The 17,586-nt window shown below is 39.8% G+C and overlaps 1 protein-coding gene across 3 annotated transcripts in view; it reads left to right on the top strand.

The window, feature by feature from the left end:
- Positions 1 to 17,586, top strand: part of RABGAP1 (RAB GTPase activating protein 1) — a 545,250-nt gene that overhangs the window by 504,053 nt on the left and 23,611 nt on the right. For all 3 annotated transcript variants that reach the window (XM_029610918.1, XM_029610917.1, XM_029610919.1), the window contains exons 21-22: positions 2,551 to 2,661; positions 8,286 to 8,390. In XM_029610918.1, the coding sequence (XP_029466778.1) occupies positions 2,551 to 2,661; positions 8,286 to 8,390 (216 nt within the window). The remainder of the gene's footprint in view (positions 1 to 2,550; positions 2,662 to 8,285; positions 8,391 to 17,586) is intronic.

Here is a 17,586-nt window from a genome sequence, read left to right as displayed (position 1 = left end):
ATTTGCTGCAAGAAATCCTTTCTAACATTGTTTAAAGGCATTGGGACAACTCAGTTACACAGACCTTTTTTGTAGAATCCTGTCAGGTCAAAATCTGGCTGAAACCAATGGCATCTGAAAGTCATTACCAAATCTGATTGCCATGCTTGACATCTCCGCTGCATTTGACACCGTTAACCACGATGTCGTCCTCAACATACTCAGGAGTATTGGAATCACTGGCAATGCTCTCGCCTGGATACAATCGTATCTCCAAAATCGCTTTTTTACCGTCTTAGTGGATAACAACGAATCTGACCCCATCAGTCTCCCCCAAGGTGTGCCCCAAGGTTCCTCCCTCTCCTCTACCCTCTTTAATATATACATGCTACCCCTTATAAATCTACTCACCAGCCTACACATCAAGCATTTCATTTATGCTGACGATGTGCAAATCATATTCCCCTTCTCTGACTCCCTCCAAACCACGCTCCAAAACTGGGAATCCTGCCTTTCCTCTATCAACCAGCTCCTCACTGACATGCACCTGGCTCTAAATCCCAACAAGACTGAACTATTACTCATCTCTAATAAGCAACCACTTCCAGCCATCCCTCTTCCTTACTCTTCAACTACTTTCCCCGCTCACATTCGCAATTTAGGAGTCCTTATTGATAATAATCTTACTTTTAAACCATTCATTAAATCTATCTTAAAGGAATGCTATTTTAAGCTACAAACGATCAAAAAACTCAGACCACTGCTACACTTCTCTGATTTCCGTACAGTACTCCAGTCTATTATTTTGTCTAAAATAGACTACTGTAACGCACTCCTTCTTGGCATCCCCGTAACACACACTAAGCCGTTACAGCTATTACAAAACGCCGCCGCTCGTATTCTGTCAAACTCTAAAAAAAAGAGACCATATCACTCCCACCCTTATCGAACTACATTGGCTCCCAATACACTCACGCATACTCTATAAAGCACTCTCCCTCATCCACAAAAGTCTCTTAAACTCAAACCTCAACTGGATCAACCCCCCTCTCCTCCCGCGTACCTCCAATAGACCCACCCGCCCAGCCCTCCAAGGAACCCTACGTCCACATTCCATCAAATCTTTCAAACTCTCCTCCACTAAAAGCAGAGCTTTTTCCCTCGCCGGCCCCACCTTATAGAACTCCTTGCCTCATGATTTACGCATGGAAACCCACACACCCAAGTTTAAAAAAAAACTGAAAACCTGGCTTTTCCAGCAAGCCTACCCCATGCATTGTTAATTTTTCTCTCGCCTTCTCTACATTCCAAGTTGCATTTTGTCCCTGTTTTATTGTAACTGCTACTTTCTTCTTCTATCACATGTTAATGTTTTAAGTTTTTTTAAGTATTTATCCTTTTGTCACACCCTGTTATTTGTAAACCGGCATGATGCGACTCCCATCGCGAATGCCGGTATATAAGAAATTCAAATAAATAAAAAATAAATAAATGTCACCGCCCATCACTTAAAATCCTCCGTAAATTATTCTCCGATCTAAGACTAAGAATGACTAAAAATTGCTTTACGACTGCTGATTCTTGTACTTTATGTATATAGTTTCTTGTGTCTATTTATTGTTTCACTGATTTTACGCTGCCTTCCAGCTTTTTCCACCCTCCTTGCGAATTGTATTTCTTTCTGTTAATTGTTAATGGATCTGTTAATTTGTATTTACTCTGTTATGTTGGGCAGCCGAGGCTGCCTTATAATGCTCTGTTATATGTAAGGGCTCCGCCCAATAGTTTCTGTTTTTTGTGAACCGATACGATGTGCGAACGGCTATCGATATAAAAGAGACTTTAAATAAATAAATAAATAGTAGCTTTCACGCGAGTTGAATGAGTTGTCTAAGCATGGTTCTCACATTGATAAGTTGCCACCTCACAGATAGCACCACTACAGTTGACATGAACTGGCTTCCTAGGGCATGGATGGTTAGTTGCCTTCTCATCCCTTGAGAAAATCTCTCAAGAACCAGGGCTGAGGCTCATCATCAGAGTAAAATGGGAAAGCTCGCACTGCTGTTGTAAATAAGGGGTGAACTTTGGTCTCTGTGGTGTAATGCTTTTCATGTGGCTGGAGCACATTGAAAGTCATTTGAGTGTGCCGTTTTTGTTTACTTGTGAGTCTATATTTATTAAAGAACAAGTATGCAATTTTTATACCTGATTCTCTGTTTTTCTCATAGATACAAAATGGGAGAAAAGCCTTAATGAATCTGGCCCTTTATGAGTGTTTATTTATATATTTATTTTTATATACCAACATTCGATCGCGATAGCACAGTTAATAGTTACCAGTTAATCTAATGACATGCGAACATGGCTGGAAATAGTTAATACAAAGTAGGAATTTTTGATGCAGTTAAATATTATGTGGAGTGTTGGTAACAAACCTGATTTTTTTTCCTATTTTCATTGAAGATGTTGGAGAGTAGATTTGGGGAAGTAATGGTACAGTATGTGCTTGATGTAAAATATTTGAAGTGTTGAACTTTTATGGATTTTTATCACTTCCCTCTCTTTTAGCGTGAGAACAGGCGTCTCCAAGAAGCAAATATGAGGCTTGAGCAAGAAAACGATGATCTTGCACATGAACTGGTTACCAGCAAGATCGCACTGCGAAAAGATTTAGACAATGTAAGTCTAACCAAATATCATAGCAAGCCTAGAATTCCAAAGCATAGATACCAAAGATATGAATAGAAAGGGGTACAGTGGGAAGAAATGTTCCTTCTCAGGTCAGATGGCATGGGAACAAGCCCACGGCTTCTACTATATTTTACTTGTGTATTGACATACTTTAAAGAAAATGTCTTTCTAATCAGAAACAGTACATATGAAAGCTTTTTAAAGTCAGAAACATTTGTTCTCTTTAATGGAGCTTCCACAATGACTGCTGAGCTGAGAGGGTTTTGTGACCTGGTGGATTAATTTTCTCCTCTGTAAAATATATTTTAATTGACACATCTGCTGCTTCCAAAAGTGCCTTTTTGGAAGCAAGTATGATGTTGCTGGAAGTGAAGAGGCCACTGTAATATATGGTAATGTCATCATACACAGAAAGGCTTCCAGTCAGCATCCTGGATGGTTGTCTTTCATATATAAGAGATAGATATAAACTTAGCTGCCTCCAATAAATTGTATTTCTTGTATTGAATTAGATTACTTTGGTTTTCACCATTGTTATGGAAAATATTGGGATTCTGGCTTTCGCATCACAGTGTCTAGGTGGGTAGATTTACAAAAGTTCTTAAGAAGCACAGTCATTTTTATTTGCATATCCCTAGTTGGGTTCTGGCTTCTTCTACAAGTCTATAAATAATAACCTAGTGATGATAATTTTATTTTAATGCAGCTCAGTTTCTCCTATTCAATGGTATTTTCTTTCACCTCGTGTTCTGGAACATAAGATTTATTAACCTACAAAAGTTATTCACTAACATTACATTCTTTGCAGCTTGCTAGAAGCACTTGGATGTAACTTTCAGTGCATACACTATATTACAGCGCTTCAGTTTTTCAGGAAATGTTCCACTCTGTAAATATCCAATCTATAGACATAAACTTTAAAGTCATTCTACTTGCAGATCATAGATGCATGTTTCATGATTTCTTCAACAGTTTAAAGGCACAGTCCATCTAAACTGCAGTGCTGCTATTCAGCTAACTCAGCCTGCCAGTTTCAGTGCTTTGTTGTGGAAAATATCAAGTGCAAAGGAAGTAATACAGATATGTATGATTTTTTTCCCCAATTGTTCAAGGAATAGAAATAATGACCTTAAGGATGTAAGACTTGCCATACAGGGTCAGACCATCAAGCCCAGTATCCTGTTTCCAACAGTGGCCGATCCAGGTCACAAGTACCTGGCAGGATCCCAAGGGGTAGATAGATTTCATGCTGCTTATCCCAGGGATAAGCAGTGAATTTCCCCAAATCCACCTTAATAATTGTTCATGGACTTTTTCTCCAGAAACTTGTCCAAATCTTTTTTAAACACAGCTACACTAATAGCTTTCAACATATCCTCTGGCAACAAATTCCAGAGCTTAATTATACACTGAATAAAAAAAATATTGTCTCTTATTAGTTTTAAATGTATCACCTAGTAACTTTATTATATGTCCCCTAATCTTGGTACTCTTTGAAAGAGTAATCAACCGAATAACATTTACTCATTCCACTCCACTCATTAATTTATTAGACCTCTATCATATCTCCCCTCAGCCATCTCTTCTCCAAGCTTGAAGAGTCCTAACTTCTTTAGCCTTTCCTCATAGGGTAATCCTTCCATCCCCTTCATCATTTTGGTTGTCCTTCTCTGTACCTTTTCTAATTCTGCTATATCTCTTTTGAGATATGGTGACCAGAACTGCATACAGTATTCAAGATGAGGTTGCACCATGGAGCAATACAGAGGCATTATGAGAGTCTGTTTTATTCTGCATTCCTTTCCTAATAATTCCTAGCATTTTTTTTGCTTTCTTGACTTCAACATATTATCAGTGATGTTGCCTAGATCCTTTTCCTGAATGATGATTCCTAATGTGGAACTTTATATTGTGTAGCTATAATCTGGGTTACTCTTCCCTAAGTGCATTACTTTGCACTTGTCTACATTAAATTTCATTTGCCATTTGCATGCCTATTCTCCCAGTTTTGCAAGGTCCCCTTGCAATTTCTCACAATCCTCTTGTGATTTAACAACTTTGAATAAATCCGTGTCTTTTGTAAATTTGATCACCTCACTCATTGTCCCCATTTCCAGCTTGTTTATAAATATATAAAAAAACAGTGGTCCTAGAACAGATTCCTGGGCCAATCACAGGGCAGTCTTTTCTTAGGCATCTCTATTTGTTGCCTGAACTATGGTTGCTTCCAAAAGTTCACACTTGAAGAAATTTAGGTTTTAGCAAAATAAACAGTCTACATAACATCATCTGATGTATTTCAAATTGGCAAGATGCTTTCAAAGATGGCTGCCACCACTCAATAACCACATCAGCCTACATAAGAAAAAAGGTAGCAGGCAAGTGGAAATACATTTTAAAACTCTTTAATATGTGGCTTGTGTTACTGGCCAGCCAGCAGAGCACCATGTTTTGCTGCACTCTTTTGGTGTATTTCCACGGGTTGACTGGTGTAACTAATCACATTAAATAGTTTTTAATATGGTAACACAGTAAATGATAGTGATGAAGACTAACTAGCTTAGCCAGTCTGCTCAGGATATATTCCAGGTGCCAGAAGTAGACTATATCTCTTCTTATCCAAGTCGTGTTGTTGGCTTTATCTGTATTCTGTACCATCCCGAATAGATAAACTTACAATTTTTGCTCTTAAACCAACACACAGTCACCCTCCTCTTTTCTGCTGCTAAACTTTGTAATAATCTAAACAGTTACCAAAAATAGTGAGGCTGTTGGCTGAACACCTGGTTGCTTAGGTCCCGTGGCTTTGCTGGACAATTCTCAGCCACCACCAACCCACTGGCACCAATCCATTCAGATCCTGGGGAGTTTGTAGACTGTTGGTTACAACTTGACTACTGGGTGGTCTGTGGTGGTATTAGGTTCACATGTGCATTGACTTTTTTTTATGTAGCTAGCAGAAAACATTCCCTATTAATTTAGAGTAGAATACTTTAAATGTAATTCTGAAAAAATGCTGGGAATCATTTGAAATTTTGGTACTTGACTTCATTTCTTAATGGTCATGTGCAATTTTATGGGCTAAAATTGTTTTTAAAAACATCTTTAAACTGAATATATTAATAAGTATATGCTGCACTAAAGTAAAAAAAAAAGAATTAACAAGCACGAAACTTTGGACAGAGGACCTGAATTGCTTTATTTGGTCATCAAAATTCAGATTAGTGGCATCTCTTGATTTTCAGGAAGTGTTTCATTGATCTGTAGATTATGTACATTATGGTTCCAGTTAAACAGCACCACTTCATGTTTTCACAATGCTACTATCAGATTTACATTCTTCCATTGTAGACTGTCGTTTGGCATTCCCAAAATCATAAGTGTACTAAAATCATGATTGTGGTACATCTTGATGAATGGGAGAAAAGTTTTAACTTGATAAAGCTGATCTATTAATTTCTATTAGACTGTTTACAAAATAGAGCAGTGATGGGGAATTATAAGTAGCTCAGGTGACATGAAATGTTAGACATATGAAATTAGGTTGGCAGGTGCCAGTGTCTGTAACAACTCATCCCTTTTTGGGTAGGATTGTGCAGTTTGAGTGCCAGCAGAATACTGGCATTTGTTCCTTAGGCTCAACATCACTAACTTGAAGGAATCCCAAAGTGATTTATTTGTCAGTTCCATATTCATTACACAATATTATATTTTACTGGGCCATTTCCTTGCCACTGAGATTCAGATTCTTTGAGATTGCAGTTTAGAATTCATAGACCAGACAGACCCCTGACTGGCAATATCACCACAATTGATTTGATACTTGCTAAGCAACCATAATAAATCCGTGCAGGGGAATTTTCAAAGGGATTTCTATGGGCAACTAGGTGTTTAGCTGTAGAAAAAAAGAACCCTTGAAAGTTGCAAACTCCCTATCCCAATCCATGGAACAGAGGCACAACCAGTGATAGGATTAGGGTGAGCTAGGTGAAGTACACATGGGAATTTAATTTTAAAATCCATGCTTGCTTGTTCCAAATGCTTTGCCACCTGGACATTTTTCTCGGTGGAGGGGGGTGGGCAGTGAAGTGCCTCAGGGATCTGTACTGGGACCCATGCTTTTCAATATATTTATAAATGATCTGGAAAGGAATATGACAAGTGAGGTAATCAAATTTGCAGATGATACAAAATTGTTCAAAGTAGTTAAATCACAAGCGATTGTGATAAATTGCAGGAGGACCTTGTGAGACTGGAAAATTGGGCATCCAAATGGCAGATGAAATTTAATGTGGATAAGTGCAAGGGGATGCATATATGGAAAAATAACCCATGCTATAGTTACACGATGTTAGGTTCCATATTAGGAGCTACCACCCAGGAAAGAGATCTAGGCGTCATAGTGGATAATACATTGAAATCGTCGGCTCAGTGTGCTGCAGTAGTCAAAAAAAACAATGTTAGGAATTATTAGGAAGGGAATGGTGAATAAAACGGAAAATGTCATAATGCTTCTGTATCGCTCCATGGTGAGGCCGCACCTTGAATACTGTGTACAATTCTGATTGCTGCATTTCAAAAAAAGATATAGTTGCGATGGAGAAGGTACAGAGAAGGGCGACCAAAATGATAAAGGGGATGGAACAGCTCCTCTATGAGGAAAGACTAAAGAGGTTAGGACTGTTCAGCTTGGAGAAGAGACGGCTGAGGGGGGATATGATAGACATGTTTAAAATTATGAGAGGTCTAGAATGGGTAAATGTGAATCGGTTATTTACTCTTTCAGATAATAGAAGGACTAGGGGGCACTCCATGAAGTTAGCATGTAGCACATTTAAAACTAATCAGAGAAAGTTCTTTTTCACTCAACACACAATTAAACTCTGGAATTTATTGCCAGGGGATGTAGTTAGAGCAGTTAGTGTAGCTGGATTTAAAAAAGGATTGGATAAGTTCTTGGAGGAGAAATCCATTACCTGCTATTAATCAAGTTGACTTAGAAAATAGCCATTGCTATTACTAGCATCAGTAGCCTGGGATAGGTTTAGTTTTTGGGTACTTGCCAGGTACTTATAGCCTGGATTGACCACTGTTGAAAACAGGATGCTGGGCTTGATGGACCCTTGGTCTGACCCAGTATGGCATGTTCTTATGATCTTTTGGGATAAAAAAAAATCCTTGTTGCATTAGCTGCATGTGAATAATGAGGATTTGCATAACTGGAGGTAGGGGGAAGGAGGTTGAAGTTTACCTTCCCAAGTGCTGTCTTTCATTATGTATTCATATTAATATACTACTTGCACAGAAGGGAGAGTGTTGAATCTCATTTGTTGCACCCCTTGCCAAAATAGGAACATCTGTTTATTGGAGCAAACACATTACAAGCAGATTAGTGATGTTTTGCCCTTTATTCAGATTTATCAGAAAAATGTGATAGAAAATGATTCATTTGAAACTGGAACTTTTATTGAAGGAGCTTGAATTTATCATCTCCTGTTGGTTAAATCCTCTTTTATACTAACAATGACAAGTAAAAGGGCCAGAGTGCAGAAGCTGCTTTTCACTCATGAGAGTTTGAAAGCCTCACTTTTGCATTCCTTTGTACTTTACAGGCTGAAGAAAAGGCTGATGCACTGAATAAAGAACTGCTGATGACCAAACAAAAGTTAATTGACGCAGAAGAAGAGAAAAGGAGGTTGGAGGAAGAATCTGCTCAGGTAATGTCTCTGAATACTTATGATATATTGAAAGAAATACTGCAGGGAAATGAAAAAAGAATGTACAGATGAATTTTTCCAATTTATTTACCTAAAGGTCTCCTCGATCAAGGATAGCCCATGGCTTTGTGCAAATCATGAAAATGCTAAAACATGCAATATACAACAAAATAAGATTAAGAACATAAGAAATTGCCATGCTGGGTCAGACCAAGGGTCCATCAAGCCCAGCATCCTGTTTCCAACAGAGGCCAAAACCAGGCCACAAGAACCTGGCAATTACCCAAACACTAAGAAGACCCCATGCTACTGATGCAATTAATTAAAACAACAACAAATAAACATATAGAGTATTATGTTTATTTTGAACCTTCTCAGTTGAGATTTTTTCTGGCCACTTATAAATTACTGGTGAATGTGGCTAATTAATCCTTCTTTGCTAGCATAATATGATATGATTTGTTATCGTCCCTTTCCAACATTATGTTACTCCTCATACAAGTTTCAAAAAATTTAACTGTCCCTCCCGATGCAGCCTTTGGGCGAAACACGGGGTCCGTGTCAGGGGACCCTATTGAGAACTACTATGTTTGACAGAGGAGCAATGGAGTTGCCGCTTTGAATTAAAGAAAAATTGTTTTCTATATACAAGTATTTAAGTTTGGACCTTCTCAATTCTTTTGCATCTCCTTTGGTGTATGAAATATAAATGAGTTAAAGCCATTGTACTTTCATGGCCTCACACCACCACCACCACCACCACATACAAACAAAAGGAGAAATGTTCTTACCTGTTAATTTTCTTTCCATAAATCCTGCAACAGTAATCCAGGCTAATCCTTAACAGATGGTTTATGTTCTGCTACCAGCAGAGGGAGGCAGAGCACCAAGACTATCTCCTTGACATCATTTGATGTACCGCTATCTGTAGGTGGCACATCAAAGAGAAACTTCAATATATCCCTGACAAATTGCATGAACAAATTTTGGAATCAGTATTAAAAAAAAAATTCCAGTATGCCTGGAAAGAACAACTTCTAACAACTACCTTCCTGTCCCAGAACCAAAGATGAAAAAGAAAAACTAGGAGGACAGAAAGAAAGAAGAAAACTCAAATCTTCAGCAATATTTCCCCACAAGATACAATAATCAAAATCCTATACGAATCAAGGTGGCCCATATTCCCCGGAAGCTCCTGAACTTGTATAACAGGATTTATGGAAAGATAATTAACAAGAAAATTTCTCTTTCCATTTCATCCTGCTACACCAGTCCAGTACTTGCAGGTGGGAAATGCCAAAGTCCATTGTTGAGGGCAGGGGGCTGCAAGGACCGCCCTAAGGACACCGGCTCCATAGTCTGTCCCCCCGCCCCTTCACAAGAACATCCAAATGATAATGCTTCACAAAAGAATGCAAGGGCAACTAAGTAGCCACCTTGCAGATGTCCTCCGGCACCACAGCAATCATTTCCATCCAAGAAGCAGATTGAACTCTAGTAGATTGGGCGCAAATAAGCTAAGGAGCCTGCCAGCCCCTTAGCAAATAGACAGAAAAGATCATGGCCCTAATTCAATGGGCAAGGGTAGTCTTAGAAGCCGCCTTGCCTCTACGCAGTCTAACAAACAAGATAAACAGCCTGTCAGTCCTCCTTAAAGGAATTAGATACTTACAGATAGTGAAGAACTCGATGCACATCCAGATACTTTAGAGCCCTATTCATCCTTTGACATTCCTCCTTACAGAAAGCCGGTAGAGTGACAGACTGATTCAAATGGAATACTGACGCTACCTTAGGTAAAAAGAAGGGGCCAGGATGAAAGGAAACTGAATCAGGAAAAATGACCAGAAGCCTAAATCTCTGAAATACACCTAGCAGAACAAATCACTACTAGAAAAATGATCTTCAAGGTATGATCCTTCAAAGAAGCCGCCTTAAGAAGTACAAAGGGAGAAGGGACCAATGCCTTTAAGACCAGGTTAAAGCCCCACTGAGGGACTAAGGATCTGAAAGGAGGATGCAGTCACTTAACTCCCCTAAGAAAACAAATCACATCCAGATGGGCTCCTACTGAAGCCCCCTGAATCTTGTCTCTGTAACAAGAAATAGCCACAACCTATACTTTCAGGAAATTTAAAGCCAAGCCTTTCTCCAGCTCCATTTGAAGAAAGGCCAAGATATAGGGAGGATCAGAACTCCATGGAGAAACCGAACAAGCCCTGCAGAAAGCTTTGAAAATGTACCAGATGCATATATAAGCCAGAGATGTGGTGAGCTTATATGCTTTCAACAAAGTGGAAATTACCAATGAAAAGTACCCCTTCTTTCTCAAGCAAAACCTTTCAAGAGCCAAGCTATAAGAGAGAATGGAGTGGGATTGTCCATGACAATTGGCCCTGTACCAGGAGTCCCTGAGCATCTGACATGCAGAGAGGAAGGTCCACTTGAAGCCATATCAGGTCCACATACCACGGTCTTAAAGGACAATCTGGCACTACAAGGATCACCCAATTGAGTTCAGCTTCAATCCTGTGCAGTGCACTGCTGATCAGATGTAAACATATAAAGAGGGGTTTCCATCGGTCAAGTTTGCACCAAAGCATCTATGTCCTTGGATCCTAACTTTGTACGATGACTGAAGAACTGTGATACTTTGGCATTTTTCCAAATGGCCATCAGATCCATTGGGACTAGCCCCATCCATGAACAATGATCTGAAATGTGCCTGGCTCATCTCCCATTCTCCTGAATCCAGAAGGTTCTGGCTCAGTCCACCTCTACATTTCCCAGCTGGCAATATGGGCCACTGATAAGAATTTCAGATTCTCCTCTGCCCAAGGGAAAAGAAGATTAGTCTCCTCCAACATACCTTGATTTCTGGTTCCTCCTTATCTGTTCATATACACCACCGCCGATGCATTGTTGGACAATACTCTGACCTCTTTCCTCCTGAGCAAGGGTAGGAAATGACAGAGAACAAAACAAGTTAATTAGTTTCCCACCGATTAATGAACCAGGACTACTCCTACAGCGTCCAGAGCCCTTGGACCATCTGCCTCAGACAATGGCACTCCCTCTCCTCCCCCCCCCCCCCCCAACCAGATAAACTGGCATTTGTTGTGACCAAAACCCAGGAAGGTGTCGCCAAGCTGCACCGTGCATCAGGACTTGAGCAAGCAGCCACTACCCAAGACTGTCTTTCATTGACAATAGGAGATGCATCTCACAATCTTGAGAAAGAGGCGACCATTGAGTCAGGAGAGCAGACTGCAAGGGTTTCATGTGAGCTTTGGCCCAAGGCACTAAACCCAGAGCAGCCACCATAGAGCCTAGAAGTTGAAGATAATTGCATGCTCTTGGGCTCACCAGAGACCTGAAACTCTGCACTTGCTGAATTAACTTGTCTGTTCCCTTGTCAGATACACATGACCCAACTCCTTATTGAAACATGCCCCCAAATACTTCAGAGACTGAGAAGGAATTAAACTGCTCTTTGCAGAATTGTTCTGCGGGATGCTTAAACAACTTTGTGATATGACTTCACGCTGGGTAACCAGTTGTCTGGGTAGAGATGAACTAATATTCTTTTTCTTCACAAGAATGCTGCTACCAAGCCCTTTGGTGAATGTCTGTGAGCTGTCACTAGTCCAAAGGAATGCCTAGAACTGAAGTGCTTCTGCAGCATACAGAAACAGAGATAGCTCTGATCTTCTTGCCTGTTAGGAATATAAAAGTATGCCTCTGACAGGTCTAGGGAAGCAAGAAATTCGCTTTGATGCACAGCCATCAGCACCTAGCGAAGTCTCTCCATCTTGAGATGGGTGTTCACCCCTTCAGATTAAGGAGAAGTCTGAAAGATCCATCCTTCTTGAGAGCACAAATTAAATAAAATAGTGATGGAGACCCCTTTCCTCGATGGGAACCCACATCATTGCTTTTAAGAGCTGAAGCCACACTGGAATATTGTATACTGCCTTTCGCTTGGGACCAAAGCACATTGAGAAACCATAAAGATGCCGGGTTTGGGGGAATGAAAGTTGAGAGCATATCCAAGACAGACACATCCAACACCCACTGATCTGAGGTTACTCGGGTCCATTCCTGATCAAACTGCTGCAAGCGACAACCCACAGGCAAAACCAGAGAACGGACCCTCAGAGGGACCTGGATCCTCTTTAAGCTTTCTGAAACTGTGAAAAGATGGACTTTTACTTTTGGCATTCTGATAGTCTTAAAGGAATAAGAAAAGGCTTATAACTCCTAAAGTCCCATTGCTGACCATGACTCCGATTAGGGCAGAAGAAAAATTACCGCTTACCCTCTGAAATATGTTGTGGCTTAGGATCTCCAAGATTCTTAAGTTTTTCCAGGTCCTCCCCAAAAAAGAGTTTGCTCTTAAAGGGGAGCTTGCCCAAACAAGACTTTGACCAGGAATTCACTGATTATTTGGAAAGCCAAAGAAGCCACCAACTGGGAAGATACTCAGAGAAGATCATAATGGGCACTAGCCAAAACAGCTGCCACAGACTCCATTCTAGTAGCATCTTCACATTCTAAGTGCTGCTCAATCCAGCAAAAAAGTGCCCTGATCACAAAACTGCTATACTATTTTCACCATAGAAGGAGAAGAACAAATCGCTCCAGAGAAAACAACGAAACTACGATATAACAAAAATGCTCTTTAGTACATCAGCCTTTTTGAAAAAATAAAATAAGAATGCCAATGGCGAAAAAGTAAAATGCCAGTCAATAACAAAGCTATCTGAACATTTTAGAATCATACCAAAATCAGAATAATAAAATAAAAAAAGACTATTATACATTAAAAATACATGCTGCATCTAATAACAGAATTATTTTTCAAAGTTAGGACTGACAACTACTCCTTCTACTCTACTAGATTGCAACGTTTTTTTCAAATGAACATTGTGACAAATTTGCCATGACTCTCACTAGCATATTCAAATGTTTCATTATTGAAATATGAACCAGTGTTAGGAAATCACGCTGGATTATCAACCATGGATCATTTTTTAAAGATATTAGTGAGGTTTTGATTGTCCATATAATTTAAAAAATGAATTCTTCTCCGTGTCCTTTCAGTTTGGTTCCTATTGCACTACTAAAATTAGAAAGGGAAGACATATCAACCCCACTTTAAAATTAGTCAGTTTGTCCCTTTCATGTGGAATCTTACTGCTGCTTTAAAACAGACCTCTGTACGCCTAGTTTTAAAGAAAATACCCTCCATGCTGCCAGGAATAGGTTCCTCTTTTAGACTTCGCTATTGCCAGTTTTATTGTACTATGGCCATATAGTTTCCTCAGTTTGTTTTATTTTGACTATGCATGTTTTATTGTATCCTGGCCTGAACATAGGAATGGGAAGTTAATAAAATTTTTAAAATTAAATAAAATACTGACACTGTAATATTAACCAACTATCAACCCATATCATCTCTTCCATTTATTACAAAATTAATTGAATCAGTTGTCCTCAAGCAAATGACTGAATTTCTAGACAACCACTTCCTTATCAACTAATTTCAATTTGATTTTCAAAAGAATTTTAACACTGAGATGTTACTAATATCATTTGATACTATAATTCTCAGTTTTGATCAGGGTACAATCTATGTGATAGTACTCTTGGACATTAAAGCAGCATTTGACACACGATCACAAATTACTACTTTGTCTTCAATCCCTAGGTATAGGAAGGCACTGTATTATAATAGTTCACATCCTATTTATCCAAGTGGTCTTTTCAGGTTAAAACTGGTAACACCCAATCTGATTGGTATACATTGACCTCTGGTGTTCTTCAGGGATCTGCCTTCTCTGCAGTACTCTTTCATATATATCTCATCCCACTCTGTAAATTACTATCCAGTCTCAGCAAAAACTATAGAGTTTACGCTGACATTATTCCATTTTTTCCCCATATCAATACTCCCAGTCCTTCATATTCAATTTTCTAAGCATATATTTAAACATAATACAATAATAAACTTCAGCTGAATGTAGATAATACTGAAATTTTAATTCTCTCAACACACAAAAAATCCAGAAACTATTTTCCCTACAACATTTTCATTTAAAGGTCAAAACATACCAATTAAGCAACAAGGCTGTAATCAAGGAGTCATTGTAGACAGTATGCTATCCATGAAGCCCCACATAGCCAATATCGTGAAAAATGTATTCTTCCAACTATGCCTACTAAGGCGATTGAAGCCCTTACTTTAACCTCAGGACTTCCGTACCATGCTTCAAGCACTAATACTAACAGGCACAGGTTATTGTAATGCCATATTTGTGGGTCTGCCCACTAATGCTATCAGAGCAATGCAGATCGCCCAGAATGTGGCTGTGTGTTTACTAACAGGAACCAAAATGGGTAAACATATAACGCCACTGCACTCATCTCTACATTGGCTCCCGATACACTTTAGAAATCAATACAAAATAATTACAACTGTGTATAAATTATTACAAAATGACTCTAGTCCCTGGTTTAACTCCGTTCTATGAATTTATAGACCCAGCCGTGTTTTAAGATCCGGAAGAAAGAATCTACTGGAAGTACCTTCCCTTAAAGTAGCATGTTTGGAAGTAACTAGAGAGAGAGTTTTTTCAATGGCAGTGCCTGAATTGTGGAACTCTCTTCCTGAGCAATTGCAATGAATCATCTGTATCAAATCCATTAAAAAGTCTTTAAAAACATATTGTTTAAGCCAGCATTTGAGGGAGCTTAAATATAAGAAAGGTGCTAATCTGGAAGCAGGTTACTGTGTGTATCTTTGCTACTTTTTACCTTGTCAATGTTTATTTCTAATTTTACTATGTATGTATGTTGTAATCCACTACAAACTAAAAGGGATGTATGTGGATAACAAATTGCTTTTAAATAAATAAAATACATAAATTGAAATCTGAATTTCCAGTGCTGAGACCATAAATAGATGCTTCAGAGAAAGTTCAGTCCTGGGGATCCTTAAGAGAAGTGCTGCTCTCGAAAGAGATCGTAGTCTTCCTCGTGACTGCTGTGATCAAAGCATCAAAACGCAGCATCTGGAACAGTCATTGCATGGCTTCAGAAGCCAAAGGATATAATTAAGTAGGTTTCTGCCACCCTTGAGACCACTCTTATGGGCCTTCCATTCAACTAAAACCCCTACTCAACCTCAGGATAGAGAGGAAAAGCCCTGGTGGACTTTTGGACCCCTTTAATTGTAGGCTCCCATGCTGGAGCCGCCTCCACAAATGGATCCACTACACAGAGTCACAAGACCATTTGGTCTGTCGGTCGCAATTTCCGCCTTTAGAAATAAGCGGATGACCAGGTTATCTTCCTTATCAGGAAAAAAACCTCACAGTGTCTTCTGGATCCCTGGAAAGTCTTCCATCACAGTGAAGAATGATCAATGGACCCCCTGGGGCTTTTTTTTTTTTTTTTAATAGAAGCTGAGGTCCCCAATGGCAAGAGCATTCCCAGGTGAAGTCTTTCACTTACCATCAGGCCCCTGTGTAGCACGGGTGGCCTGATGGAGAAAGCAAAATAAATTCAGGAATAAAGTCCTGGCAGCCACCAGCCTGATTTCAAGGACCCCAGTGATGAGGCTTTTCAGATATTGCCAAAACTGTAGGATCCCCAAAATCCTCTTCTGAGCTCACCCAGGGCTGCAGAGGACCTGGAAGATCTGCAAGTAGCAGATCCAGAATGGCAGTTGCTCCCACTTAAAGCTGCATGGGAAAGGCCTCCTATGCTGCTGACTCAGCCTATGGGACTGCCGAAGAGGCCTTTTTGACCGGTGGGAGGATGGCCCAGGAGCCACTGGAGGTCTGAGAACATTCCCCCATGGCCTCCCTGGCACGCACACAGGATATACATAAAGGGCCCGCTGCAGAGGCCAAGCGCCTGGAATCACATGCCATGCTCTGCTTTATCCACATTGGGCCTATGGCACCCAATGCTGTGTTTCAGAGATAAGACCCTTTTCTTGTTCACAACTTACCCTGCTGGTGGAAGACATCACAAATAGGCTTGTAAATGCTGCCAAAGGCCCTCCCCGGCAAAGCTCAGTCGCTACTTTGACTTATTTTTTTTTAAAGGCTGTTCCTTAAAGCAACAGGCAGGCCAAAAATGGAGGGAGGATTCTTTCCAAATGCTGGTCAGCGATAAAGGCTACAGGAAAGACCTCCCTCTTTTTATTTCTTCTTTTTTTTTTTTTAAATAGAAATTTCCCCCCAAACTCTACCAACTCACTTCTGAAACTGAGAGTGTTAAATTTGGGCTCGCTCTCCTGGCAGATCCAGGGGCCTGGCCTGCCACAAAGTACAATTTTCCAAGATCCTGCTGCACCAGCAGTGTGTCCTACTATCTGCTAGAGGCAGAGAATAGTGGAGTTTCTCTGTTTAGCACTACCTATACATAGTGGCAATGATGTCACAGAGAAAGTCTTGATGCTTTGCCTCCGTCTGCTGGGTGGGAGACATAACCCATCACCTGTAATGTAAGGACTGGAATGGATTTGTGTAGTAGGATGAAATATAAAAGGAAATATAAGGCCCTGAGACTGGAGACAATAGAGTGCTTTGGTATATATTAAATATTGGTCACGTAGAGCAGGTTGTGGGTGAAACCAGCTTTAATTGAGACCAAGACTAACAAACTTGTGATTTTACTGAAATACTAAGCTGTAGGAAAGCTCTCAGACAATGCTCCATTTGCATTTTGGTTTGGGTGGTTTTGCAGTGATATAGGACTGGATAATTGTGAGGATTGTTGTGGGTATATTTGTAGGTGGTGTTTGCTTTTGTGATTGCTCAGCTACTCAAAATGAGTCATTTCTAAATTAATGCATTCAGGAAAGATCAGCAGCCAGTTTTGGGGATATTTTTCCCCAAATCTTCCTAGATGCTTCGCCTGAGAAAAATACAATGTGCATGACCAAGATAAGTGAACAAGAATGACCCTGTTGTGTGTCATGTTAGAATGTTGAAAAAGAGAGCTGAATCGGTCATCTTTCTGTTCAAGTTGGGCCTGATTCACAAAGGTTTTTCTCCTATTTTGTGTCTTTTAGAGACATCCAATGTGAATGACGTAAATTCCAGTTGTGATAGAGGGGTTTCACTGTTTAGTATATTTTTCAACACATGGATGTTTCGCTGTTTTTGTTTTGAGTTTCCATTGA

Source organism: Rhinatrema bivittatum, chromosome 8 (assembly GCF_901001135.1).
Source record: "Rhinatrema bivittatum chromosome 8, aRhiBiv1.1, whole genome shotgun sequence".
Classification (NCBI taxonomy): Eukaryota; Metazoa; Chordata; class Amphibia; order Gymnophiona; family Rhinatrematidae; genus Rhinatrema; species Rhinatrema bivittatum.
Note: the sequence above shows the minus strand (reverse complement) of the source record. Positions and strands in the feature narration are given on the sequence as shown.